The sequence below is a fragment of the Dermacentor silvarum genome, chromosome 8 (assembly GCF_013339745.2).
Source record: "Dermacentor silvarum isolate Dsil-2018 chromosome 8, BIME_Dsil_1.4, whole genome shotgun sequence".
Classification (NCBI taxonomy): Eukaryota; Metazoa; Arthropoda; class Arachnida; order Ixodida; family Ixodidae; genus Dermacentor; species Dermacentor silvarum.
The window spans coordinates 115,727,204-115,755,023 of NC_051161.1; the positions used below are offsets into that span (position 1 = coordinate 115,727,204).

The 27,820-nt window shown below is 45.8% G+C and overlaps 1 protein-coding gene across 1 annotated transcript in view; it reads right to left on the minus strand.

The window, feature by feature from the left end:
- Positions 1-9,820: 9,820 nt before the first annotated feature.
- LOC119461630 (NADPH oxidase 4-like) overlaps positions 9,821-27,820 on the minus strand; it is a 182,415-nt gene continuing 164,415 nt past the window's right edge. Inside the window, exons 6-9 of the mRNA XM_037722992.2 lie at positions 17,483-17,591; positions 15,567-15,644; positions 13,466-13,566; positions 9,821-10,448 (exon numbers count right to left, since the gene is read on the minus strand). Coding sequence (XP_037578920.1) covers positions 10,328-10,448; positions 13,466-13,566; positions 15,567-15,644; positions 17,483-17,591 — 409 coding nt within the window. The 3' untranslated portion in view covers positions 9,821-10,327. The remainder of the gene's footprint in view (positions 10,449-13,465; positions 13,567-15,566; positions 15,645-17,482; positions 17,592-27,820) is intronic.

Consider the following 27,820-nt stretch of genomic DNA (forward strand, 5'->3'; position numbering starts at 1 on the left):
GATTCCGCGGACAACGAAACCATAGAGAAAGAAATTCAACAAGGGGGACACTCAGCAAAAACTGGCAACAGGAAACACGTCACCATACGTCACGCTATAGTATTGATGCCGAACGTTAGTTGCCGCCAGCGTCGAAAAAAAGAAAGTGATATTAGGTTGGCAGACATTGATTTATTTTTTAAATTCTCTGCTGGGGAAAACTAAAACGTTTTGCGTATAAATGAACTTAAGCTTTGCGACGTATTTTTCTTGCCTTACCTAGCGACAGGCGAATGACGCGCCAGATGCATGCGTCATCCACCAGACACTCCCCCGAAGTGAGTGAGGGCGGCTGCGCGCGCGTTTGAGCGCTCACCCGCGGCGACCTGTCCGTCTCCTTTTTTTTAAATGTATCCTGGTTTCTTGGGCTCCCGGCGTATTCTTGCGTTCCTTCTGCACTGGAACAAGACACCACTGCACTATTGGACTACGGCAAGGTGAGAAATTTTGTTTCACAGTCTACGACGCAATTAGGCTTACAGCATGGGACCGAGATGCAGTTAGCGAAAAACAGTTCGGCCGTCCTGGTGCAGATAATTTGAGTTATTGAATCGTGCTGGGACATGTTTCCGACGCTTCCTAGGGGATTATTGTAACTTATTTCGGTTCTGTTGAGGCACACTGGCCGCGCAGCGCGCTGTGACGCAGTTAGCGATAGGCAGCTCGGCCGTGGTGACAAAGTTAGTTTGGCGTGTAATGAGTCTTAGAGGGACAAGTTTCTGACGTTTCTTGTGGCCCCGCAAGAACATATACCTTTTTTTCGGTACTCACGACTGTCGAAAACGCGACGGGCGATTGCGAAGAGTGATAACATGTGAGTGTGTTGCTGGCGCCGGCAAAACGCGCGAAAGATAACGCCGAGGAACATTTCAGAAACTTGTAATTAGAAAATTCCGTTTTCTAAAAGACCGAAAACAGGATTTGCACCCACGCATTTGTCTTGAGTGCGAGTAGAAGGCATTCTGCGAACGTCTAGCATGGTCCGGCTGGGAGCCTTTGTTGCGTCCGTCTCTGTGTATGTAGCGTACCGTCGCGACGCCCGAGGCCAAGTTTTGGAAACGCGACGTCGCCAGTGTATTTGTGCTGCTAAAGTGCAGGAAATGATGCCCGGAAATGGGGGAATGCTTGGAAATCAGATGTTTTCATATTTTATGGTATTGTTTGGGATGAGTCGGGTATTTTCCACCCCATGTATGTAAAAGCGAATTGCTTTTGTTTGTAATACCGCCCATTCACCGCTTTCGCACGTTTCGCCTCTACACGCAGTATTCCTATATCTATATACCAAATGACACATGCTTGTAACATGCTGTTCCATGCTTGTAAATGTCACGTGCTTGTAATTTACTTTTTTCAGCTGATGCCGTCCAATGGACGCTTCATACGGGAACTACTGCGTACTTGGGGTCACAACGTTGGATGGACGCACAAAGAGCGCGAGACGAGCATGTAGAGCAAAATAAATATTTCCTCATTTCAGGAGTGTTGCGTCTTTTTGAAATTGCACGTGGCACAGATTCGATGGGACTCGACAAGATCGTTCGCAATCATTTTTACCGAATAATAAACTGATTCCGCACGAAGATCGTGCGCGGTCGGGCAAAAAAAAAAAAATGCAGCTCGCGTGCTAGCTAGCGTTCAAATGCGCGCGCCCAAAACCGAAAACGGCAATGATTGATGCCGACCGCTTGGCGCGCTGCCGTCAATTCGGCCGCTGGGCTCTATGGGAGTGTACGCTCTTGGTTGAATTCCTTTCTCTATGACGAAACTGACACACGTACTTCTTTATCTTTCTCGGGTCACCACGTTTCACCATCTAAGAAATGTTATCGCTCATCGCAGGACGCGCAGGACGCGCCTGCATGTTTCGGAAATTTCTCGAATCTTATCGATGGTTCTATCCTCTGTCTGTTGTCACCGAGCCTTGTGTAATCTCAGTGTATGTATGCGCGACGCGAATTGTGTAGTACTTTGTGGAAAATACGCCGGCACCAGCGATTACTCTGCATGGAACTATGCTGGCACCTTCAATAACTCATGCATAAAAGCCGACTCGCTTGACCCGCTGATCAGATTGCGACGATCGCCGACTGTGTTTGCCGCTAATGTTGGGCTTCGAGTGTAACTTGCTTTTGTGGGCACAAGTTCGTCCAATAAAGAATCAGTTTCGTCATTCACAGTTTTACTACTTTTTTTGTTTGCCACCACTACTACGTGACAAAATGGTCGAGCACATAGCCGGTCCTCGCCGAGGGAACCATGTCAAGGTAGGCCCACTCGGTGCCAAACACCCCCCTCATGTAGTGCGGAAACCACTTGTTTTAGGCCTTCGAGAGGTCGATGTTGCAGTCCCTGCAGATGGTGAGCGGCATGTTTCTTTCGTGAGCGTTATTGCAGCAAGGTATGAAGGTAATCTTGCTGCAAGCTATTCGGTGCACTGACATGAATCGCTGCGCCGTGTGCTTGGTGGCCCCGGAACTTACATAGTCGGCGGCAACGGTGATGTTTCGGCCGCTGTATGCTACGTGACCTATGCAGATGTTTCTGACACTGTTGTGCAATAGCGAATGATCGACTTGGGGGGACAGATCTAGCGCGACCGGTTCGATAGCCAGTGATGAATGTAGACGTTCTTGTATATGGCCACGCCGGCGCATCTTCCTCTGAGGCGCTTACTGTGCCCGATGATTTCAAACCCACTCCACCTTTCCGAGAGCGCGAGTACGTCTGTCCAGGAAATGACCGCGTCTCACTCGTGATCCCTGACGAGATCAAGCAACTGCTCAGTCGATGGCGGCAAGAATCACGCCTTTCTCAAAGTTGTGTTTCTCGACAAACTCCTGGGCCTGCCCCATGTTCATGTTCAGCTTGTTGTCGGCAGAGCCTGCCATGAGGTGGAACTGGAGCTGTTCGCTGGCATTTGTCAGACAGAAGCCGTCAATACTGCATGGTGGCCCGGGACAACGCCACGTACACGAGCTAAAGGGGGCGCTTGCGGTCATAGTCGTACACTATACTTCATTCTTCGTGGCCCCCTGGGACTTGTGAATTGTGACAGCGTTTGTCTGCACGAAAGGAAACTGCGTCCATCGGCAGGAAACGTTCTTTTGGGCAATTACCGCGTTGGTAAAGGTGCGTTGTCCGATGGGCATCCAATTCATATGGACGCGAGGATTCCTCTGGCCAATATGCTGGGAACACGCCACAAGGCCGACGGCCAACCACGGGAACTGTAGCCAGAGTCGCACAGTAGAATCGTTATCATCGGGTTCGAGGCACTAAATCGTGCCCATGCTGCCTTTCACAAGGCCGTCGGTGACATTCATAATGGCTGTGATCCTGTGAGGCTTGTCCATGCACCGTGACCATTCTGCAGCCAAGCCCACTCATATACCACTTGTCTTCATCGTAGCCAACTTCGCACTGCCTTGGAAAAGGTACTCCGGCTTCTTGCATACGACGATCTTGTCATTAGCCGGTCTGCACACGTCTTCCAGACATCAGCCGCTGTACCATCTAGTGCGGCCACTAAATTTATTTATTTTTTGGCACTTCCTTGATTACATCTATGCTACCCTATCCTTGTTTTAAAGCACCGAAAACGTTCACCGGAACTGTAGTCAAAATGGTCCCGCTTTTCGCGCTAATTTGACAGGTCTCTACCTGCCTAATTCTCCATCTCCCCGTTTTCATTTTAACAATTCTAAACCTGACTTACCTGTAATCATTTACGCAAGGACAGCACGATCTCCGCAATGCTTCGGTTGGCACAGAATACCAAATTTAAAATTTTGGTAATACATTGCTTGCCTAGGGCTGTTCCTTGTCCACTTCTAGTTTTACGCTTCGGGGAAGAGATTGCATTGATTATTGCAAATCGAATACTTTCAGCGAACTCAACAAACATATGTGTTCAGCCCTTTTATGGTCTATAAAAATGAGAAGCAGGACTTCGCGGTTATGTTCGGTTTCTTTCCTCAACAGTTTCGGTCGGTAGACCAACCTTTATCAAGGGCTACAGTAAGTTCTCGTGACACAGCCTCTTCATATATATATGTATTGTAGCTGTCCGGGTAGATTAACTAACCACCAGACATAACTTCAGTAAGACGGGTGTTGTCCGCCAAATAGTATTTTCCCCCCCAACACTTCTTCTTCCTCTTCTTTCACATTCCAGAAATAGTCCGCTTCACCCTCCCCGGCTTCTTTTGTTTACACCTCCTGGTGTAATATTTGAAAACGTTTCCGATTGAGGTGCACTCAGATTGACCGGTGGCTCCCAGGTACCAAATAGTCTTCAATACACCGTGCTGCAATGACGTTTTAACCACGGGGAAGGGTCCGTAAAATGTAGCGTTGGTTCCTTTCCTTTCCTGACTAGGACTCGGTATTCCACTTCTATATCTGGTATGTCGTTGTTTCGCCTCTTGTCCAAGTTCCCCTTCATGCGCTGTCTGTAGGCGTCTTCTTGTCTCTCACTTTTCTTGACCTCACTAAGTACAAGCTTCTCCAGGCTGCGGAGTTCGCTATCCGCAGGGAGAGTAGGCACAATTCCAGAGGTGGCAAAGAGAGAACTGCATCCTAAACCGCTCGTATAAGAACGATTGTGGTGTCTTGTAGCAGCCTCGAGGCAGCACTTCTAGCCACCTCGGAATTTCGGGTACATCTTCATGTATTGCTTGATGTCCCTTATAGCACGTTCAGCATGACCGTTTGCTGCAGGGTGGTAGGGTGAGCAGTACTTTAGTGTAATCCCATGATCTCGTATCCAGTTGGCTAACTTTTTGCTCCAAAAGGCCGGGCCATTGTCTCACACTATCGTCTTTGTGTTTTGGAAGCATTCAGCTTGAAGAAGACCAATGACACTGTTGGCGTCTTCTTTTCCTGCCTTGGCAGTGATCATTCTTGTGCATTCGTCGATACTGAGTAAAAACGCTTGAGTTTTCCTTGTGCCTTCTCCCTTCTTTGTAAGTTCCGCGAAGTCCGAGTGGATGACATCAAATAGAATGCGTGAATGCTTCGGGGTTATCATCACATCTGTCGCCTGCTTGAATTTCACTTTGTTCACTTGACATAGGTGGCACGTGTGAATGTAGTTTCTGATGTCACCCTTCATACATGGCCAAGTAAACCTTTTCAGCAGTTTGTTGTAAGTGTGCCAGAAGCCGTCATGTCCCCCCGACTCTGGACCGTCGTGGTATAGTTGAAGTATCTTGGAAACCATTGTCGATAGCAAGTGATATCTTACGCCCACAAACTTCATTTCCTCAGTGCCTTCCCGCAACTTGACGTGATTTATTTCTTCTGGGTGTTCGCTTGTCTCGTGGACAAGTAATCTAAACATGGCGTCCGAATCTGTCAGTAGCGGGCCTGGCCGATGTGATACGTCAAAGTCGAACTGTTCTAGTTAATTAACATATCTCGCGATTAGACCATGCCGGCTGTGCCATGCCTAGGAGATGAGGCAAAGCTTGATGATCGGTAAAAAATGGTGAATTTCGCGCCCTTCTAGGCAGGTTCTAAAATATTGTACAGCTTTTAAAACTACCAGCGCTTTTTTTTCTGTGGTAGTATAATTGATTTCAGCAGGCTTCAATGTATAGCTGTATTATCCAACGACGTATAGTGATTTTGATGATCCGATTGTCGTGGTGATTTTTGATATCGAACTGCACCCGCTGCTTAGCGCAACGCATCAGTATTGAGCGCGAAAGGCAAGGAGAAGTCTGGTGTGCGTAGGATGGGATCTGACGGTAACAGTTCGACTAGTTCGCCATATGCCTTTGCACACTCCGGATCCCATTGGAACCAGACATAACTTCAGTAAGACGGGTGTTCTATCTATTTAATCTTATTCTACGACAACCCATCTTCATCCTCTTCTATCACATTCCAGAAGTAGTCCGCTTCATGTATATGCACTCATTTCTTGCAAACCTGGTTCCCGGCCCCCCTTTTCCCTCTTTAACATTGGCGTCGTGCAGAGCTACATGATGTTGTGCTGGGTCTTTTATCACTGCTAATTCAACGTCCTCATAGAGTCGCGGAACTGCAACTACTGGCTATCTAACATTCGTCAGCGACGCCATCGTGGGCTTACAGTTCTTATCCTCCACTTTGTCCCTATGGACCACGTTCTAGAAGCAATGGTCGCGTGGTGTGATTCCCGTGACCCAAAGCATCGGAGTGACGTGTAGCGTTCAACCATGTGTAATTGTTTGCCGTAACGTGTTACACCAGTCCCAGCTTGTAATTGCAGCTTCGACTTCGAAACCTACACACAAACACACGGAGGTCTGCACAAATTGTAGCCAATGTTATGGGGGGGCATAACTCTGCCGGCTAAACTACTCGCTCATTCGCGTTCAGATTTTGCGGATAAATAGAAGTTTGTAGTGAGTTTTATTTTTATTTCGAAATTTGGGGCCATTACTTAGCAGTTTCGTGATCAATAACGGTTAGTGGACGTAGTCTATGGCGATGCTACTAAACGATATCTTGCAACGGATCATGGTAGCCGTACATAAACATGTACGTACATTCTAAGAAGTATTCCGGGGAAAATGGGAGTAACTGCACAGTTAGTCCAAAAAAGGGCACTTTCGTCCCTCAAGGGAGTAACTGCAGGAGCGTGGGTGGCGTGTGCAAATTTTGGAGAGTAAGTGTACGATCCCTGGTGCGAAAGAGAGCAACGGCGAGGACGAACTGCGACAGTTACTCCCCATGCACTCTGCTGTTTTCGTCCGTCTCGTGGAGTGATGCGGCGAACGCGGTATTGTCTATATATCATGAATAGTTGGAAGTTCGTGTACTGTCTACGCAACTAGATGTAAAGCAGCACGTTGCATCTTCGTGAGAAAATTGCCGGAAATTTAAAAGGTGGAATCTGAAGAGCCGTGCACTTCGTGTGCGTGCACACCATAAGAGAACGGTACACATTAAGCGCGCAAGTCATAAATGGATTGCCAGATTTTCTTGGCCAATAGTACCTAAGGTGTTCCTTTCGTTCCAAGGAGATAACTGAAGCGATGTGTAGCTCAAAAGGGGCACGCTAAGCGATAGAGAAGTTGTCCTCTGTCGTCTTGCGTGCCCCGTTTGCGCTCGCTACACGAAGATCACGTAATGTCTCAGTTTAAATCACCGTAAGAATAATCGGGCAGCTTTCTTTATGTAGTCGCTTAGATTTGTAAGTATGCGCAACGTTAGATTCTCCCGGCATAGCATACACCAAATGGCGAGTCTCTTCTGTTATTGCCGCACCTGCGTTAAGGTCGTTAACCTCGTCTCGGTAACCTGACTTGTCAGCGGAGCTGCCATGGTGAAGTGGTTAGGGTACCCGACTTGTGAGCGAGAGGACATTAGTTCTAATCCTACTTGCCGGCGCGTTCAAACGGATGCGCCGGCAAGTAGGATTAGAACTAATGTCCTCTCGCTCACAAGTCGGTTTGCACTAAGCACGCAAACGAGGCGGAGGAAACCGCGATAGCCTTGGCGCTTAACGCTGCCAAAGGCCCAACGACTGTTTTCTCCGACTCACGCACTGCCGTCAGGGCCTTCTCGTCAGCCCTAGTGTCTAAGCACACGGCTAGCCTAGTCAAAAAATCTCTTGAAAACACTGCGGATAACGAGACAGGAGGTCACCACATCGTCTGGTTCCCGGCCCACGTTAAAGGCGTAGTTAATCAAGCGGGATGCAACCCCAACGAGCAGGCCCACTGCCTAGCGCGTGAATTCACGAACCGCGCCCGGGCTAGCGGTCCAGCTCTCTCACAGGATTGCTCCCCTAAAGACCCTCTTATCACCTTTAACGAGATCACATCCCACTACAGACTGAGCAGAAGGAAATTCCCTCCCCCTCACCCAAAATTAAACAGGGCTCAGTGTGTCACGTTCAGGCTATTACAGACGAGATCGTACCTCACCCCCAGAGCGCTCAATCGGATAGATTCTAACTTCCCGCAATCGTGCTCCAAATGTGGGCACGACTTCTGCTCTTTCGATCATATGCTCTGGCTCTGCCCGTCCAACGCGGGCTCTGATCTTCACGACAAGTCCAAGTGGGACGCCCTACTGCAAAGCGCGGACTTTACGCATCAACGACAGGCCGTCCAGAGGGCCCGCGACGTCGCCGAGAGTCACCAGCTCCCGGTTCCGTCATGGGCGGAGCCACCAACTTGATTGGGGTGCCTTCGGCTCCCCCAATCTTTTTCCTCAGGACCTTTTAATAAAGTTCTTGTCAACTGTCAACTACCGGCGCGTTCTTTTTTCAGCCCAGTCATTTCTTTATCAGCGTATAAATGGCTAATTTAATTAATGCCATCTTCGAGGAGCATCGGCAAGAATAACCGTTACTCTCTTGAGGAGCATCGGAAAAGAGCAACTGTTAGTCCTCCACATGGGGAGTCACAGTTGATCCCCTCTCACTTACCCCCGAAAGGGAGGAAGGGTTGTGGCAGATCAGTTCCTCCCCTAAAGGAGTAACCTCAATACCCCCTTTCCTCCTTTTCTTCTTAGAGTGTATATACATGTAAGAGTGTGTTATACGTCCTTCTATCCGGTGGGTAATAAGTCGTAAGTAAAGGCACATGTACAAAATCAGCCAAACGCAAAATCGACGAACCCAAACAGACGAAGCGTCACGGTCCGCTCAACCGGTTACAATGGAAGTTGAATAAAGGACGTGCGCTGTGCGAATGGGCTCTCGCCTAACTTAGACGATCATCGTAAACGCGTTCTGCAGGGGTTTCTTTAAAGCGATGGCTTTCTGTGGCTCTTCAACCCACATTGCAACAGGTACGTATATATGCTTCTGCCTCACCGTTTATACGACCTTGAGGGTGACCTTGATACATGGATATATATATATATATATATATATATAATTTCGAATGGCTGGTTTTGAACTTTGGGACGTATTCTAGGACGATCATTATCAGCGATTCAGTGTGCGCGAATAGGCTGGTTAAGCAATACGTCACGCGAAAGCAACAGTACCACCGAAAGTGATCGTTCAAGAACACGTCCTCCGGGGTGCCCTTCTGCACATCGTCGAATTCCGCCATATGGTGGAATTCTGTAACAGCGGCATTTTGAGTGGACAATGAGAGTTGATAGGATGGTGCATTTGACAATATGGCGGACCTTGACTATTTCTGCAACAGCAACCCCGGTTTCCCCGGCATGTTTCCGATGCTTTAATAATTACACCAGTGGACGTTTGCCTACGAAGACGGAAGAAAATAAATTTACAATTTTCGCTCGTGTAAATCGGCGCTTGAAGACGCTTGGAGCGTTAGGCGAGTTGCAGACACAATCTACTCATAGGAAAGGGGCGTGCGTATTTTCTAGCTGGTGATGAAGAAAGTTACGTCATGCGTTCGTCGTCAAAATTCGCTTCGAATCTCGCATGGCACTCTGGCGCGTTTCTATAAGGTCAAGTAAGTCATGCGTTGCGAGTAAAGGCGGTTTATTAGGGAGTAATTGTTCCGCTTTCTCTGCAAGGTCCACCATGGTGGCTGAGGAACGCGTTTCTCACTGAAATCTGTAGTGCGTCTGTTTTAATGCGCTTATTTGCCTCGATGGCTCACGAACATTCGCGTACACAGATTCTCACAGTGCAAGGAATCTGCGTAACTATTCTTGCACGCTTAATGTGCACGTTCTCGCAGATATCTGCCACGCTTTCCACGTGGTATAGATGAATGTGAACGCGCTCAGTTCCTTTCCCGAAAGGCACGTTCCATCGATTCTGCAGAATAATGACAAAGACACTCACTGCAAACAACATGTCTCAAGTCTAGGACTTAATTTTATTCGTCAAAGAAAAAAAAACAACGAGGCTCTGGTAGTGAGACAACAGAAGGAACTCTCTCGCGCTAAAATAAACGTAATCTTAAACGCGTATTAGCGGGGGCGCGTTGCCGGTAAATAACATCAACTAACAAATAAATAAACGGAGCAGTTGATATCAGGCACAACACAGCAGTCAACAACAAATAACAGAACGTCTCTGAAGGAAAGGTCAAGCGACCCGGAAGTCCTCTCTCATCGAGACAAAGGACCCGTTGCATCACCGATGCAAACATTCACTTGCAGAGGCACTTGCTGAGCGTCGTTCCCGTGACAGTCCGATGCACAATAGGTTTGAGTTTCCGGTGATCGAGGTTCAGGTCACTTCTAAAGACAGCACAGCGCAAACAGCGAGTATCACAAGCAATGACTGGGAAGTGCAGCCGGCAGCACGTAAGACGTTCTCGTTCGGCTTGTCCCGCTCGCGGATACGAGAGTCTCAGGCGAAGCTCTCCTTGTAGAACGAGAACTTGTGCCCCGCCAGTGTGGCGATGTGACAGTGCTTCTTGATTTCCTTGTTGAGTGAAGCCGGTCCGCACGAAAACACGGCGACCTTTTGCCTGCAAATATAAGGTCAAACACGTTTGCGGGAACCATCCACGCTGATTACCTAAGTAAGCGAATAATAAATTTCTCACACTATCGAATTATCCTTCCAACACTGTGGGCCAGCGAAATGCATGACATCACCCAGCAAGACTGGGAAAATGGAGCGTTTAACACGTTAATGGTCATTTCATAATTAAAGCATTGTGTAGGGGTGTGTAATGGTGTGTAACGATTTTGAACGAGTACAGGCAAGTATTTTTGGCGGGTCAATGATTTTATATTTTTAAGTGAAACTTCCTGTGCGAAACCCTCCAGATTTTTCAGACCATCGCTGGGTGCTGCTGTCTGGGTGAAGCTGGATGCAGCACTAGCATCTCTACTGCTCTTACAGGTGTCCCGGATGCTGGCCTTGTTTTCTACGGATACTCAGTAAAAAACTAATGATATATAGATATCATCATTGCAGCCGCGGACAAGATTCCAACTCGAGGAAACGTAGGGTAAACGTAAGACACTAATAGAGTTTCACTGGCTACAGCACTGGCAGTCACTTTCTCCTAAATGCTTACAATAGTTTTCCGCTTTGATAAAAAAGAAAGCGCACCATTCCTTGGTTGACGGACGTTAGCGTCCCAAAGCAACACAGAGGCTTTGAGAGAGGCGTATACGGAAGAGAGCAGTGGATTAGTATCTGGGACTTTGCAGTGCATGTGCCCGAGTTCAATACACGACAATTTTTCGATTCAGCTTCCACGAGACTGCTAGCACCACTGCGTGCAATCGAGTATCTAACCTCGCGCTCATCAGGATAGGTAGCCAAGGTCAGTGTGCCACTGCGGCGGGTAACATTGTGCGGACACCTGAAGTGTTGCGCCACAAGCCTGAAGGTTGACGGTGCTATAGAGTGAATGAAGGAAGGCAGGGAGGGAATGGAAGCAAGGATGGGAAGAGAATAGAACTGAAGTAGTGGCAACCGGTGTGCATCCCTTCATTCGTTGACCACGCATACTAAAAAGGCTGAAGCCAGTAAACGCAGTAAGTACACGTTACGTGCACCATGATAATTTGCATAAAGTGCGAATAACAAGCCCCGCCCTTCTTCAGAAGACTTCTCTCTCGTGAGAGAGATCAGCGATTAGGCATCGGCGAACCGTTTGGTCGCCTTGCAATCATGCCAGTCGTGGAATGGGTGACGAGAACCGGAATACCGGCTGACAAAACTCTTGCCTAAAACACTTCTGTGAATACGCGTCCGGAAGGTTAAAGTTAAGCATTAAAAAAGGAATAAACATTTTCTATTTTCATCGCGTGAGCTTATCCCATGCCGCAGTTTGACATAATAAATGGCAGTCACTCAAATTCACTCACTAAATATATCTTACGCTCACAGCTCACTCAAGCTTGCACTCATCATTATTAACGCTTGTAATGTTTCTTTCATTTCAATGTAGCTGTGTATGTGTTTGTGGATTATGATTGTGTTGTATGTATGATTGATTGCATGTGTTGAGATTATGATTTGTGGATTTGTGATTTATGTTTATATTATGTGCTGACTATATGTGAAAATGTGATTATATGTGACTATATGTAAAAATGCATGTACACGATGTGTGCACCACCCGCTGACTAGAGACTGTATTGTAAGGTGCCATTATTGTTTATATTCTTGAGACTTTTTTCTTCAGTGCAGTGGAGTGATTGAACTTCTACATTGTATGTACCACTTTTTTTTCCTCACCGTGTTGCTGTGCAAACGTTGCTTATATGAGAAGGCTATTTTAAACCCTGTATGTTGCAGGTTAGACGTATTCAAGAGTTGAGGAGTAGCCGGCGCCTTACTTGTGCGTCAACATCTCCTGATATCATATCAATAAAAAAAATCACACTAGGCCTCTTTCATAGTGACTGGGGCACAATAGGATCGGGCTCACCCTTATCCACTCGTACTGAAACAACACAAGCGGACCTCTGAGCTGAAGCGCACGTATGTAGAATGTTGGGGTGCGGGCCCGTAGCCTCTCTCTTCTCTGCAACAGATCCGTCATTGCTTATTCAGACTCGCGAGTCCGTGCACTCATGTTCACTTGGGCCCACGCAGCCTCATGAAATAAACCGAAACAGATTCATAGTGTATTTCGTTCCGACGCCACACCGTTCTCACAATCTAGACTCTCAAAGATTCGTGGCATCGGGGGCTGAAACACGCTTATTCTCGTTAGCTCACAGTAAGAGTATTTGCTTGGTTATGAGTAAGTTTTGTGTGTAATGGCGTTTCAAACAGCATGTTGTCTGTGTGGGCACGTGGGTTCGTGGGAATGGAGATAAAGAAAACGGGGTAAATTGCGAAATATTTAGAATATTATCTTGAGATTCATTATCGTCTTTAACCGGTGCTGTGAACAGCCTTTACGTAGCGTACTTTTTCCGTAAATCAGAAATCTCCTGCCAGTGAAGTTGTATTTATTAGACACTAGTAGTACGTTATTCTCGCATTTTTGCTATAGCTATCTGGTTCCAACAGGTCGCGGTCATGGACACATGGACTCAGGATCACGTGGACAAAGCCCCGTATGTAGTTTCAGGGACCATGTGAGACAGGCTTACGTCTACTCACTCAGACTCACAGAAGCTCCGTCTCAATTCGACTCAGACCGGCACCCAACAGACCAACCCAGTCTCTTGCTCATGATGATTCTAACATTGACTGGGCACGATTGAGTTCGCCGACTTATATGTGAAAAAACTACAGCATTTTCTTGTGTCAATGTGGTGCATTTTTCATTTGTGTGTAATTTATTGCAGTTTCCCCGTACTTTTCAGAGCACTTTGCAGCCTGGAATGGCTACAGCTTTGATAAGTATCCTGATAGCAGAGATCAACTGTTTGAGGTACTGTAGTTGCACAGCCGCAACTCTGACATTATTTACTGGATTTTTACTTGTGTACGAAACTCCTAAAGTAACTTCGACATAACTGCTCCTGAAAAAGACGGAAACCTTAAGGATTAAATGCTGCACGAACTCACCTTTGGTATACCGTCTGCCACTCACGAAACAGACGTGACCAATCTGGTCTTCCCACACGTATTCGGTTCGCAAGTAATTGGTACTTCTGCCAAAATTCATTCTGCGAAGAAAACAAAATGCAGAGCTCATATTTACAGTGCACACACAAATGAAAATTTCTTACGACGACAGCACACCTAGAACAAGGCAAGGTACGGCGCAGAGATGCGTCAGCGCGTCACTACTTTATGCACGGTGAACTTGAAAATTTGTAAATTGTGTGGAACGTTGAGTAAATATTAAACGACAGGAAGAGTTGTGAATTTCTTTGGTGCTCGATAACTGCGCTGCTTACGATTTTCGCATTAATCGGGAAGTATTTTGACGACAGCAGTGAAAACATATCGATCTGGACAATAAATCGAAATTCAGGCCTAAGCTTCAATGTTTCTAAGTTTGAAAACCCCAGGCATATTTTGTTGCCGTCGCACATTTTCTGACTCAAGACATCTTTAGTACCGATGCGCAGGATGTGTTTCCATGCTTCTGTGTGTGTGCGCGCGTACGTACACATGCTGTATCCGTGTTTGCGATGCGCGTCAAGGTTCCAGCGCAGTGCTGCTCTTACACCACGAGCAGCCGACGTGACCGTTGTATGCAAGATGCTTGAAATACAGAGGGAGCTGAGCTTGTCGACTTAACCAAAACACGCCGCTTCTGTTACACTGGTCACGACGCAACACCGGACGTGGAATCCATCGCCGGCCATCCATAATCTTAAGCCGACATTCATTTTTCTTCTATTCAAAGGTTGATGTTATTGTCATCAACGTACTAACGTGGGTAACGGGTTCTTTGTTTTTGTACTTGATGTGTACAGAGTGAGGCATCGATATACTGTTCTCTAGGCGTACCGCCTGCGCAATGCAGCCTGAACGAATGGTGTCGCACGCAGCTAACATCTCACATTTATGAGTAATACGCACAGTTGCGTGATAAACAACGGGCTACGACGTCTCGATGGTATACCACCATCTGTTATGGTAATCTTGCATTGAAACGCGATGCAAGTACACGGTTAAGTAATTCTGTTCTGTATAGTAGTGAACAGATAAATTGCACCCAGGGCTCACTGATACTGATTTTGAATTCCATTACTGTATTTCCCGATAGAAACATTTTTATTGCGTTCCGAATTTGCTGTGTCAAAGTGTAAAAAGGTGTATGTGAATATGTGTATGCATATAAACATATTTTTGATGTATAGAGCGAGAGTAACTGACGGTGGTCTGCTCTGGACCACCTTCAGTTGCACTCCGCTCCTAGAAGAGGCAGGACGTGTGTCGAGTGAACTCCTGAACAACACTTTGGAATATTGTGAACTTGGTTTAAATATGTATCCGGGACCTCAAAGAGGCACGAGGTAATGCTAACACATTCTCTCGCATTTACCACAATGTTTATTAATAACGGAATTTTACACAGCTATCACGACATTAATTAGAAAGTTTCAATTGTTTCAATTTGATTGAATTGTTTTTAATAACGGAATTTTACATAGCTATCACGACATTAATTAGAAAGTTTCAATTGCTTCAATTTGCCCCGACGTTAAATCAAAGCAATATATGAATATCGTAGTCGTTTCAGAAGCTGGTTCACCGCAAATAAGGATAAGGAAAGAGAGAAGTGCTTCAATTTTCACTTTCATTTACACGTAACATGGCTACTTAGTCGTCAAGCATCGATATCACGGGTATGCATACTCAGTTGCCACCTAACCGAAAACGTCGGGGTAGCACTCGAAGGAAATGTTCAGTGTCTGTTAGCATTAGGCAGAATATTCCTTTATTTTTGTCGAGCAACCAAGTCCCCTGATTTTATTTATGCACATCAGCCTGATATTACAACACGCAATTGCAAATTTCTGACACAAAGGTTGCAGCTCAATTGCAAGTATTATCGCCGTTGGGCGATTGCACTGCAGTTGCACAAGGAAGATTTGAAGCGACTTGATATGACACAATGAAAAATTACACCTGTCGCCAGGAGTTTGCGGCTTACTGCGAAGTTCTTTGCTGGCACAGAGGAGTGCTCACGCAGTACAGACGTTCTGCTTACCGACATAGTCTCGTGTGGGTTACCTTGCGTCACGTAAAGGTGCATAGTGAAAAAATCAGGCAAGTTTTGTCTCCACATCTGCAGGCAAGACAAAAAGGATAGGCACATTGTTAGGCCACGTTGTAATGAGATTTGGATAGCATGTTTAGCGCCAACGGAAGAGGACAGCAAGGGAGACGGCACCACAATACGCTAACCTAACGTAACCTAACCTCACGTAGCCTAACCTAACCAACGCGCCCAACAATCGGCAATGCAAAGAGAACCTTAGGAACTCAGCGCAGTGCGCTACGTTAGTTGATGGCTGCGATTTTCTTTCCTGTTCGCACTCCAGCTCTTAATGTGTAAGCGTTCACAAGCTCTCTCTCAATATCTGTGTTAAATATCGCGCTCGCATTATTTCTTTTGGTTTCTGACCAACCATTATGATATCGAAGAACGTCAAGTTAATAGCTGCATATGAGAAATCTGTTCACGTAGTTACATTTTGGAAGTGACGATATAAAATATATGAAATGGAAAGCAGCGCTAGAAATATTATCAACCATTCTGAAAGTAAAAGAAGTCAGGCGACTGTACAAAAACTCTAAATAAATAAGAATAAATACACGATTTTCAACGCCACGACATCTTTTAAAGCAATATTTTTCGCAATCATTACAAATGTAACTGGTTCCGCTATGTAGAGCAGCTGAGTGCAAACCTGCTGTTATTTGTATATCATAAAAGTGCTGCGTAGAAGCATACTTATATTGCAAAATACGAAACTTTTGGCTTTTCGAGAACCAGTATCACACACGCTTTATATAAGTTAACTGCGTTTCACCATCCAATGATCGTAATGTGCACTCATTGATACACGTAATTACACCACTGTGTTCATTCCAATAAAAGCCTTCTGTTGGCGTTAGAATATTATGTGCTATATTTTGGCACGTAATATCTGGGCAAGTTTTTAATTTTTTTATTTAAAGCTGTCTTTGAAGGTGTAAACATTTTGATGAATGATTCACTATAGAAAAACTGCATTTACGTGCTGTACTTTATACATGCAGACGATGAACGCGTTTTTAAGTACAGCCTTTATTAGGAAACGACACGTGTCAACAGCAGGTTAAGTTGGATCATATGACCACCTTCCTATTTTACATATGTATTGTGAGGCAAACACATTTGCAACGAATTTGTCTACTTAATGAAACAATATACGTGAATAAATGACGATGCTTTGTAACGAACATGATGAAAACACCAGTACATCCTACTTTCTGAAATTAGGTTTCGCACCTACAATAACCTTAATGAGCTTAGACGACCCTCGTGTGACTTGCTGTGTCGTATTCGACTTTTATTTTCACAATTTTATCAGATCATAAAAAATGTTCTCCACAGATTGAGAATAGTGGTACTTTTGAACACATTAGGTGAAATAATAAAACCTTTTGTATATCAAATATTTTCATTTTGATAAACAGGTGTCGTACCCTGATTAGGGCTTCAGGGCAGGCTTTGTAAAGAAGACACTCGCATAACAAAAAGAAAATTCACGGTTCCATCTGACAAGGTCGTTCGCCTGTACCACAAGGAGTACAGCGTTCTTAAACTAATTTAATGCTTTCATTTGTTAACATTTACATGGGTGAAGTGACGGAAAAACCTTGTCGGCTCTCTCCGCCAACATTTATACAAATTTGTGCTCACAGAAATATTTTCCCAAGATGATGCATCAGTGGAAGATCGAATGAACAATATACTGTCTGCTGTTATTGTTTCTGTGTTCGTTTGTTTCGATTCGGAAGGCCAACAGGCAGGCCTTAGAGCATTGCTTGGATTATACATCACTATATAGCAGTCACGCTTACATAACTCATTTCGGCATGCAACGGCTTCAGATGAGTCGTCAAATCTTAAAGTACCTCGTAATGAAGGTTGGTCAGGTGATCCGCGAAGGTGGTGAACATGCTGATGCTTCTGCTGACCCAAACTAAGTGGAGGCGTTCAACTCGCAGCACGTTCTTCGAAGAGCTGTGAGGAGAAGTGCGAGAAATCACTTCACTGCCCTTTGTTCTGGTACGTACACAGTTAGCCCTGTAGGATTGTCATGTCACATCATTTCGTAACACGTCTCATTTTCACTGAATGCATGGCTCAACAGCGTAACTGCTTGTTTACCCCGAAAAAGCTTAAAATGCACACTTGGTTCACAGAAACGCGCAGAAAATAAGGTGCATGCGTAAGTTGCATTCACAAAAAAAAAATATAGTGAACGCTAACGACGTGAACATGACCCTGATATAAATGCACCTTAAAGCAGGCGCTTCCGCCGTGTTATTTCTAGAATTATTTAACTCTTGTTCAGCGGAATTTTACTAAGTCAAGGAAAGTTAAGGTATTACAAACAGTCGCCAAAATTGTCACCACGTCACGCCCCCTTTTCTCTTTTATGAAATTTTTGTAAAAATTTTCGAACCGAAGTACAAAAGTGTCACAATGACCGCTATCGGGAAGCTGTTATAATCATGGCCGACGGTGCCGTCATAATTTTATGGCCGCCAAATGAAGGCAAGAAATACTTTTAACTGTTCCATCCGCACACATCTCTAATGCTAAAGGTAGTTGGTGCTTTGTTTTTTTTTTCTTTTTTGCTGTTGAATAAAGACGTTTCACGTGAAATCGCTGTGCTATACTTAAAAAATATCGTTCCACAAAAAACAAAATGGCAGACCGGCAAGAGAGTGTCACTGCTCCGTCATATTCACCACAATAGTCAATGTTATGTGTAAAACGTTGAACAACAATTTAAGGAAAACCTGAGCGCCTAAACTAACATCTCGATGCTAGCTATGAAATGGTTAAGCCATACATTTTCAAACTACCCACAGTGTTGCACATATGCATTACGGAAGTGAAAGAAGCGGCCATCGCGGTGGTCATTGCCACAAGCTCGCGCAGAGATCGCGCAGAGATCACTCCCAAACAGTACGCAGAAATTACGCTAGAGGTAGAGTCCCACAGGTAGCGCTGTGAGCATATGCCTCTGCTGACAAATGCGTTTCGTTCGTCCCTCGAGTTTCCGACGTCGCGACAATGTCCTACGAAATCGCACCCTGCCGAAAACAGCCGCGATCATCTGTACTCTAGGTCACGAATATCTCGCAAAGAACCTGAGAGCCCATGCTTCGGCTCAAGCGCACGTCCACCGAGCCTCTCAGCGAAACGATCGTGGAGGGACTCAATAGGTTTAATCTCCTTCGAAGAGGATGAAAATAGCGCATCAAACAGATGGTTCTCACGATTTCATCAGCGTGGTATTTCATGTATTTTCCTTAGTACGTCAAGACATGTCGTTTACAAATGTGCTGACTTGGCACACGTCGGCATGTGCATCAGGCACCAGCTTTTACGGGTGCAAGAGCTCCCTGCTTCTGAAACTTTGAATGCCCAAATGAGTAATCGTCGTCATTTCATTAACGCCGTTATGATTTCTAATGCGGTTCCTGCATAACAGAGATACCCAAGTTCTTCTGGAGGCGCGGACCTGTATGATTCGGGAAATAGAGAACGCTTCAGACAAGACACGTTCATGATTCCTATTTTTGCACATTTTAAAGCGGAACTGTCAGCCTCTAGTTGGTCGGGATTTTTTTTTCGTATCAGTGTGCGCGGTGCTCCGAGAAAAATGTGGTCCGATCCCGGAGGCAGTGCAAAGAAGCGGGAAGCACAGAGTGTGCAGCTTCTCCAAGAGGCATCCCGTGACGTCATTAGACGATATCGTCACAAGACGATGTCGTTATTCTCGTATATTCGAATTACAATCCGAAGCTATGATGTCTGCAGCTTGTCTGTAAGTCATACTTTACAAATCTTCTGACACAATTTACTTTGAGAAATTAATTTAGTTCACTAGCGCACGTGTGCTTGGCGGAGGGCCTAGGAGAATGAGGATGAGTGCTGCCCTTCCCCACACGTGCGTGCGCAAGAGATGTGAGCGCGAGCGCAGACTCATACGCTTTGTGCCCTGCCGTGCACTAAGCAAACGCTGCAGTTGCAGTTAGCTGCGCTCTGCTACGTAGCCTAGATACCGCGGCCTGATGGTGGTGCCGCGACAAGTCCACTGGCTACGCGCACTGCGGCTCGCTGAGGTTAACGGCGTTTAGCTTACGTTTCGCGCGTCCTAGGCGCCAAAATCGGAAGTAGTGGCGTCTACGTTAATACCCAAAATCAAACTTTAACTGCACGACACGATGACGTTCAGTGGGCGGTGCGTTGTGGGCGCAGCCTGCTCCGCCGTAGCCTTCGCAGTGGCATTGCCATTAAAGAAGGCGCGGAAGGACCGCGAAGGCCGTGTTTGATTGGCAATGACTGTGCTTTTGCTGAACCCATTTAAGTACTTTTCGCGGCACAGTATTTGTGAAATAGCCTATTTTACCTTCAAATGCATTTCTCATCTTCAATAAAAAAGTGGCTCAGGGCCCCTTTAAAACTGCCCCTACAACGTCTCCTCAGCAAAGAATAGTTGGCAAAGCGACGGCGTATACGTGCCGGAAGATATGAACAGTATGCTGCTATGTGAAACCTTTATTATGCGCGAAGAAATCAATTCTTGCCGGCAGGCGGTGAGTAGCCGCACTGTGCCGCAGCGATCAGTGGACATCCATCTCTCTTTTTTTCGGAACGGGACAGTCTCTGGCTATTAAAAATAAAGTTCACTTTTGTTTGGCACATTACTGCGTATTTAGTTCGTGCACGTAAATTTGACGTGGTGAGTTTCCGCGGTTTTGTGATGTCGAGCGACGGACAGGCCAACTTGGCGCGGTCTGAAAACATTTTCACCAATCGCCAAAGGCTAACGGTGACAAAGCGTAGAATCTCAAAAAAAGGTTTTCTTTTCTTCAGGCTAACTATGCATAATCAGTGCGTACACGTCTGCTTGAGATGGGCAGTTTTCAAGGTTTTCCTGACCTCTCGTGACACAGGCAAAGTATAGGCGTTGCATCAAAAATGTTCGACCAGTCGCGGAGGGCTACCGAAAGAAATGGAATAGAAACAGATTGGAATAGCCTTATGTAACATCGTCCTTAAAGTTCGTATCGACCTTCTTAAAATTTGCAACTGCTTCTTCGAGCTCTATACCATTTGTAAACAGATATATATTGAAAGTGGTACCGCTAGATTTCCTAATTTCTAGTCAAAATTTTACTTTGGATTTTTACACGTTCATTTCTAAATCAGAAGAGCCCAATAAAGTTGCTTCACCGACACAGCTTTGGAATCATGGCCTTGAGCTGGTGGGGTTAAACAGAAATTATCGTGAGAGCAATGCAAAAGTGACTTTACAGCGAAGTTCGTCTGCGCACGCCATAGCCAATCAGCACCGTGGCAACATCTTTATGCTACGACATCCATGTCGCAAAACAATGTCAACACAGAGAAGTGACAGGGAGAGGTATCTTCAGCCACGGTACTTCGTAGTACGGGAAGCAACGACCCTGTTCTTAACATACAGCTTTCCAGCGAGGCAGTTTCTGAAGTCGAAAAAAATTATTCGGTGTAAACCTCCAAAATTTGAGCGCTTTACGAGGCGGTAAACAAAGACAAAGTTGTAGAGGAGGGGAAGTGTATCCCCTTATAAACAGAAGATCGGAGCCTTAATTATTTTAAAAATGGCAACGTACGCAGTAAAGCGTGCTTGCGGGTTCTAAAACTGTCTGTTGTGAACTTGAACCAAAGCATATTCAGCATATTAGCTTTTTTTTTTTCTTCACATTTGGTAGCCAATAGTGCACTGTACGAGTTTCTTTAGCGACGGACTTAGTGCTTTAATGAACGAAATTCAACGACGCTGTCTGTGTAGCTACGGAGAACGGAGCAATACCACGTGACGCTGTGCCCACCAATGGATGACCGCTAACTGTGCCTTCGGTGAACCACTGAGTACCGGGTTTATAAGTCATGTGGCTTTGCAAAGAGACAGACGAGAAACAATGCAAGAATAGTGTTTACACACTGTAATAAACTTCCTCAATGTGTTTGTGTCTTTTAATGAGTAAAAGGTATTTTTAATCATGTTGATTGGTACGTCCATCGAAGTGTGCGACAGCACCTGATCATTCAGCGGAAACATTTTTAGCACCCTGTAGTCAGTAAGAGCCTAAGAATTAAAAACAAGCTTCACTCACAAAAACACAGTGCAGCCGCACGTTAAAGAGTCGAGTCAGCTGTAGTCCGCTCACAGCTTAATGAATTTACTCTGATAATATAAATGCTAGGCTAAATTAAAAACAAAGGCTAGTGTTTTCAAGCTAAACTGTTACATTTGGCGGGGCATTGACATTAGAGCCACCCATAACCATTTCATTAGAGGTTCAGGTTTCATTGTGAAACCAGTGACTCGAAGACCGATCTGAAGAGAAAACCTTTGTTTAAACATGCGAAACCGCTTGATTTTTTAACATAAATCCCTACCAAGTCGCTCACCTTTTGTTGTGAGCAAGTATGTTCTTTCTCTCCGAATGACGTCATATTTGCAAGAGCCCTTGCATGGTTGCTGAACTTTTCAAAGTGCAGCGCTGTGTGCCGTTGCCCTCAGAGCGCGGGACGCTTTGAGTGCTACATCTTCCGGTTTGCCACATCCTGAAGTTGTTTTGGTCGTAAGTTTTCCCTGAACTGCGTCAACTCTCAGGAGAAATGTTTTTCTTACGCGACCCTGTCGTACATCTTCTTCCAGTTTCTCTTTCACTGCTGCCGCTATCGGTTGCAGTCAGTATATATGTTTGTATGGCGCGCCTCCTACGCTCTCAGTTGAGTGTTTTTCGTTGGCGTTGCCGCCTAAGCTGCTATTTTTATCAGTTTCTTCTAATGAAAGATAGGACGTGCTGTCGTCTGCGTTCGTATGACTAAAAAGTCAGGAAGTGGAAGCTGGATGCAGTAGGCACAATATCGATCCTCTCACAAAAAAAAAAAACACAGTAATAACAAAACAACAATAATATTATGCGTCAAACCCTTATACGCAATTCTCTGAATATTAGCCTCTAGCTAATGTTGTTCCAAGCCGTTTTGTAGAAACATTATTTATGGGAACGCCTAATTTCATTCGCGTGACTTTATATAAGTTCTGTCTGCTTCGTATTACCCTTTGCTGTATCGTGTTGTCTAACTTTTCGCACCATCGTATGTTGTCTCAATCCCCCACTGCTGATGACGAAGCCCAGCTGTATTTTACTCTATAAAATGTCTCGCTTAAGTGGACTGTGTCCTTTCCGCGTATTTATAGACCGTTTTATGGGCGAGGAGGAACGTTGCCTCGAACGAGCGTGACGCGCCGCTCTCCTCCTCGCACTGTTATGTGCGGATCGCCCTTTCTCACAGCGGCCGCTTGGAACGGTAGCGGTGTCATTGCAAATCAGTGCAATTATAACGTGTGTATTATGTGATTGCTGCGACGTCAGATGGCTCAAGGTCAACGAGCTACCGCTACACTTTATTCGACTGCTAAACAGACTTGTACATAACGAATCACATTAAATGTGAAGCATTTGCTGGCGAACGTTTGCCACTTTGACAGTATCTATCTTGCCGCCTACGTCTTGGTACTCTCATGATCGTTTGGTTAACTTGGTATTTATCAAAATTGGCATAGTATGACAACAGTGTCTGAAGAACGTAAATGAGAGGTCATGTCATGACATGCGTGTCGTAGGTCATGAAACTGCCGCCTAAAATGACAATGACCCAGCGAAAAAACATTAACACTCAAAACCCACTGAAATGGTTTGAACGTGGGTACTAAGGGAAGGAAACACTAAAGGGTGCTGGTAGAAATCATATTCATTAGCATGAGTCAGCAAAAATGGCAATGACTAAGCGAGAAAAGATTAACACTCATAAACCACTGAAATGGGTTCAGACGTGTGTACTACTGAAGGCTGGTGGCATAAGGCTGGTGGTATAAGGCTGGTGGTAAAAGGCTGGTGGTCGAAGTCATAGTCTTGAGCATGACTAGGGCTTTCGCCTTAAGGTCTCTTAGGCGTAGCTGAAGGGACTGCTGAAGACACAAATGTCATGACATGCGTGTCTTGTAGGTTAGGAAACAGACGCCTACGTCTTCGCGCTCTCATGGCCGTTTCGTTAACGTGGTAGGCACCCCGCACACTGCTTCGCATAACATCGATTCCCACAGGTCGTGGGATCTGTCAGCATTTAATTACTTGTAGTCTATTATATTTTATGCTAATTCTGTAATTTAGCGATTACGTTTTGTTGCCGACAACGCTCACGGTAATTAAATTCTTTTTCCAGTAAATAATTACCTGTAACTTTCTTATTTGATAGGCGAGACAGGCTGTTACAGCCTGTCTCGCCAATACGGAATTTTCGGAACCTGAATTTCACGGTAACTACAGCATAGGATGCCCGAGATTGCACCACGCAGCAGCTTCATGGATGCGCATGTTGAGACCGGCAAACCCGGGATCTCAGTATTTGTTTCTTCATGTTAACGCTCCACCAGATGTCAGCTAACGAATTGAACCGGTGCTGGTATGTCCCAATAGCGACGGCGACTTGGAGCGTTAATGCCGGGGTATCAGCGCCGGACGATTTTTTACAGGTTTCCATTGCTCGAAACGGGAGCGCCTTCTTCAAGTCCGAGCAACAATGAAGCGCTGCGCTTCACAGAGAACGCGGATGCTGAGTAACGACAATCCTGTGCGTAAGATGTCCGTACGTCACAACACCACCTTACTCTCTAGCGCGCACAGGGTCACTGCTGATGTCTTCCTGACAAAAACGTGGGAAGATGACCGATGAAATTTTTGAAAAGCAATTGCGAGTAATGATAAGCAATGTACGAAGGGCTGCAGAGGACGCACTGAATGTGCCAGGTCCAGCTCGTTCTGTTCACGGTATCTGCGCAATGATATTGAAAGGTTCGGGGTTACCCCAGATTAGATCCGACTGATGCGTGTAAAGCGTGCGGACACAGAGTAACGCTGCGACACATGCTCTGGGAACGTGCCGGCAACAATGGCGCTGAAACCGCCGCCGTTCGCGACGCGCCCGTAACGGCAGGCGTTACTAGATTAAAGGAAGCCTCGAGCTCGCTCGTTGCCCCGGCTGCTGGGGCCGCCGGGGACCTTCTCCGTCAGCGTAGCCACCACTGGGAGGCGGCCCTGACAAGTTCGGAGCTGGAATACCAGCTCTGGGCCGTCCGACAAGCCGAAGATGCCGCCCGAGTCCATGGACTTCGAGCCGACACCTGAGGCCACTAAAAGCAAAGTGCCGGCTCTTTAAATAAAGTTTAAACTTTAAAGTTCTTCTTCTTCGGGGCAAAGTAACGTAGAATTAATCGATTACTTTCGAGCATTTCTTCAATTACTTTCGTGGGGCAGTAATTGGCGACTGTAATCAATTACATTTTTAGTTGCGTAATTGTAATTGTAACTTTTTTCTGTAGCGTGTACAACTGCTGCAAAAGTAAGTTTTGGAAGCGAATCTGAAGTGCATCTTCAGCCGGGCGACTCCACCGCTGTGGTTGCTGACAAGCATCCACTTGGGATTGCCAGCATAAACAGAAACGACTTGACGCCATCAGCTTCGTCGCATGTATGTTCAAAATTTGTTTCCAGTGAGCCTCACGGCGACGAATTCAGTAACCGCGATCAAACTGTGGGATATGAACGAAAGGTGAATACGAGTCCGTGAAGTAGTGCCAGTGGAAGAAGTTAACTATTTCTTCGCGCACGCACATTAAAGTTATTCTATTGAAACGTCTAACATTAGCATGCTTGGTGGAAGTTTACCGAGGACATGTTATGAAAATAGTACATGCCGACTAATAAAATGAAGGTGTGTTATTTTTCATTCTGTTACCAAAGCTCATGCCTACTGTGTGCCGGCCGCACCTAGTTCACATGGGCTCTCCCTTACTTCCGCATTTCGCCGGCAAGCTGTCTGACCGATGCCGCGTATCGCGCGCTCTTTATTACTGCATAAAGTCGCTGTTGCGAAGAGCAGTTCATTTTTCAGCTATGTCGAGTCGGCGAGGTGCCCTTGCACAGGCACCGCTTGAAACCTAAGACTGAGCATATTCTCTTCAGCTTGTCGCGTGCGCCTGGTTGATCGTGGCATATTTGTGGCCACAGTCATCACGTCGTTTTATCCATCTTAACGACGCTTCCAGTCGAGTTATTGTCCAGTTGGTTATTTTGTAAAGCTTGATGCCCAGGTGCCAGGTCGACAATCATTGAAAGCCGTACCGCGAAAATTTGAGGAGCAGGAAGGCTAGCAAAATGTGTTTCCTCTGAGCTCCGCTAGTTACCTGGGATGGGATGTACGCTGGTGCGGCCCACCGCATGGCAAACGGAACACCTCTGATTGCTGTCACTTGAGTGATACCTTAATCTAGTTCAAGGCTAGACATACAATAATTACACGTCGTACGTATATTACGTGCCGACAGTGTTAAGGCTTGACTCACCTCCTATTTAGATTATGGGTAGAGTAGTGGCAGCGCCTCTAGACCCGTCGCTATTCGATATTTGGGTTATATATAAGCTCAACGCTTAGCAAAGACACGTTCAGAAGTTTCGCAATCGCAAGAAACTTCTTGAAACCTCTCAGGAATACTCGAAAACTTGCCACTCGCCGTCAACAGCCCGTTCGTCATGCAGCCTCCAGCGCAATCTCACATACCAGCATGGCGCCGGACAATAGACGGCACTGTGATCGTGAAATGGTGACGCCCTCAATAAAACGCTCCATACGAACCAAATAAAACACTCTACGTGGTCGTGAAAGCTTGTAACGTGCAGACTGGTGCACCTGCCAATGTGGCCTAAATGTTTTCGTATTCAAGCTCTTAGACTAGGAAGGCTTAGGAGTGAGAATCAACGGTGAATATCTCAGCAACCTTCGGTTTGCAGATGACATTGTCCTATTCAGCAACAATGAGGACGAATCACAGCAAATGATTGAGGACCTTAACCGAGAAAGTGTAAGAGTGGGGTTGAAGATTAACATGCAGAAGACAAAGATAATGTTCAATAGCCTGACAAGAAAACAAGATTTCAGGATCGCCAGTCAGCCTCTAGAGTCTGTAAAGGAGTACGTTTATCTAGGTCAGTTACTCACAGGGGACCCTGATCATGAGAAAGAAATTTTTAGAAGAATAAATTGGGCTGCAGTGCATACGACAGGTATTACGAAATCTTGACTGGCAGATTACCACTGTCGTTGAAAAGAAAACTGCAATAATTGCATTCTGGCGGTGCTGACATATGGGGCAGAAACTTGGAGGTTAACGAAGGAGCTCTAGAACAAGTTAAGGAACGCACAAAGAGCGATGGAACGAAAAATGTTGTCGCAGTTTCACCCGAAAGGCGAAGCATCAATTGCGATAGCAACTTAGTAGAGAGCTATACGGAGTAATGATAGTAGTTTTATCCGCTGTTCAAACTTGGACATGCAGCAGCACCGGCAACACACAGCACTGTTGTCGACGCCGTCGGCGTTTTGCCCGCGTTCAGAATGTTGGGCCTAACGTTAAGAGACAGGAAGAGAGCAGTGTGGATCAGAGAACAAACGGGGATAGCCGATATTCTAGTTGACATAAGGCGCAAAAAGTGGAGCTGGGCAGGCCATGTAATCCGTAGGATGGATAACCGGTGGACCATTAGAGTTACAGAATGGATACCAAGATAAGGGAAGCGCAGTCGAGGACGGCAGAAAACTAGGTGGAGTGATGAAGGTAGGAAATTCGGAGGCGCAAGTTGGAATCGGCTAGCGCAAGACAGGGGTAATTGGAGATCGCAGGGAGAGGCCTTCGTCCTGCAGTGGACATAAATATAGGCCGATGATGATATTTGAATCATGTTTGAAAACTAAGCAGGCGGTAGCACATTTCCCCGTGCATTCTAGCAGTAATCCTTCACGAATGCATTCAGGCCCATTCTACTTCTGCGATAGAACACATGGGCACGTGAATTAAACGTGCAATCAGTGACTCTCTCTCCCTTACGTTCCGAAGAAGTCGCTTGCAGAAACTACGTGACCGATTATCACGAATTCCACATGTAAAATTTACGGAAGACCAACAGCAACTTTCGCCACGCATCAAGCAAGCATCTGAGTTGGGCCAAGAAAACGCCCTAGGCTAAAGGTGTTGTCCCCCCCCCCCCTACTGCAACGAAATGAACTGTCTATATCATCATTATCATATTAATTCCATAACCACATCATAACCAAAGTCACTA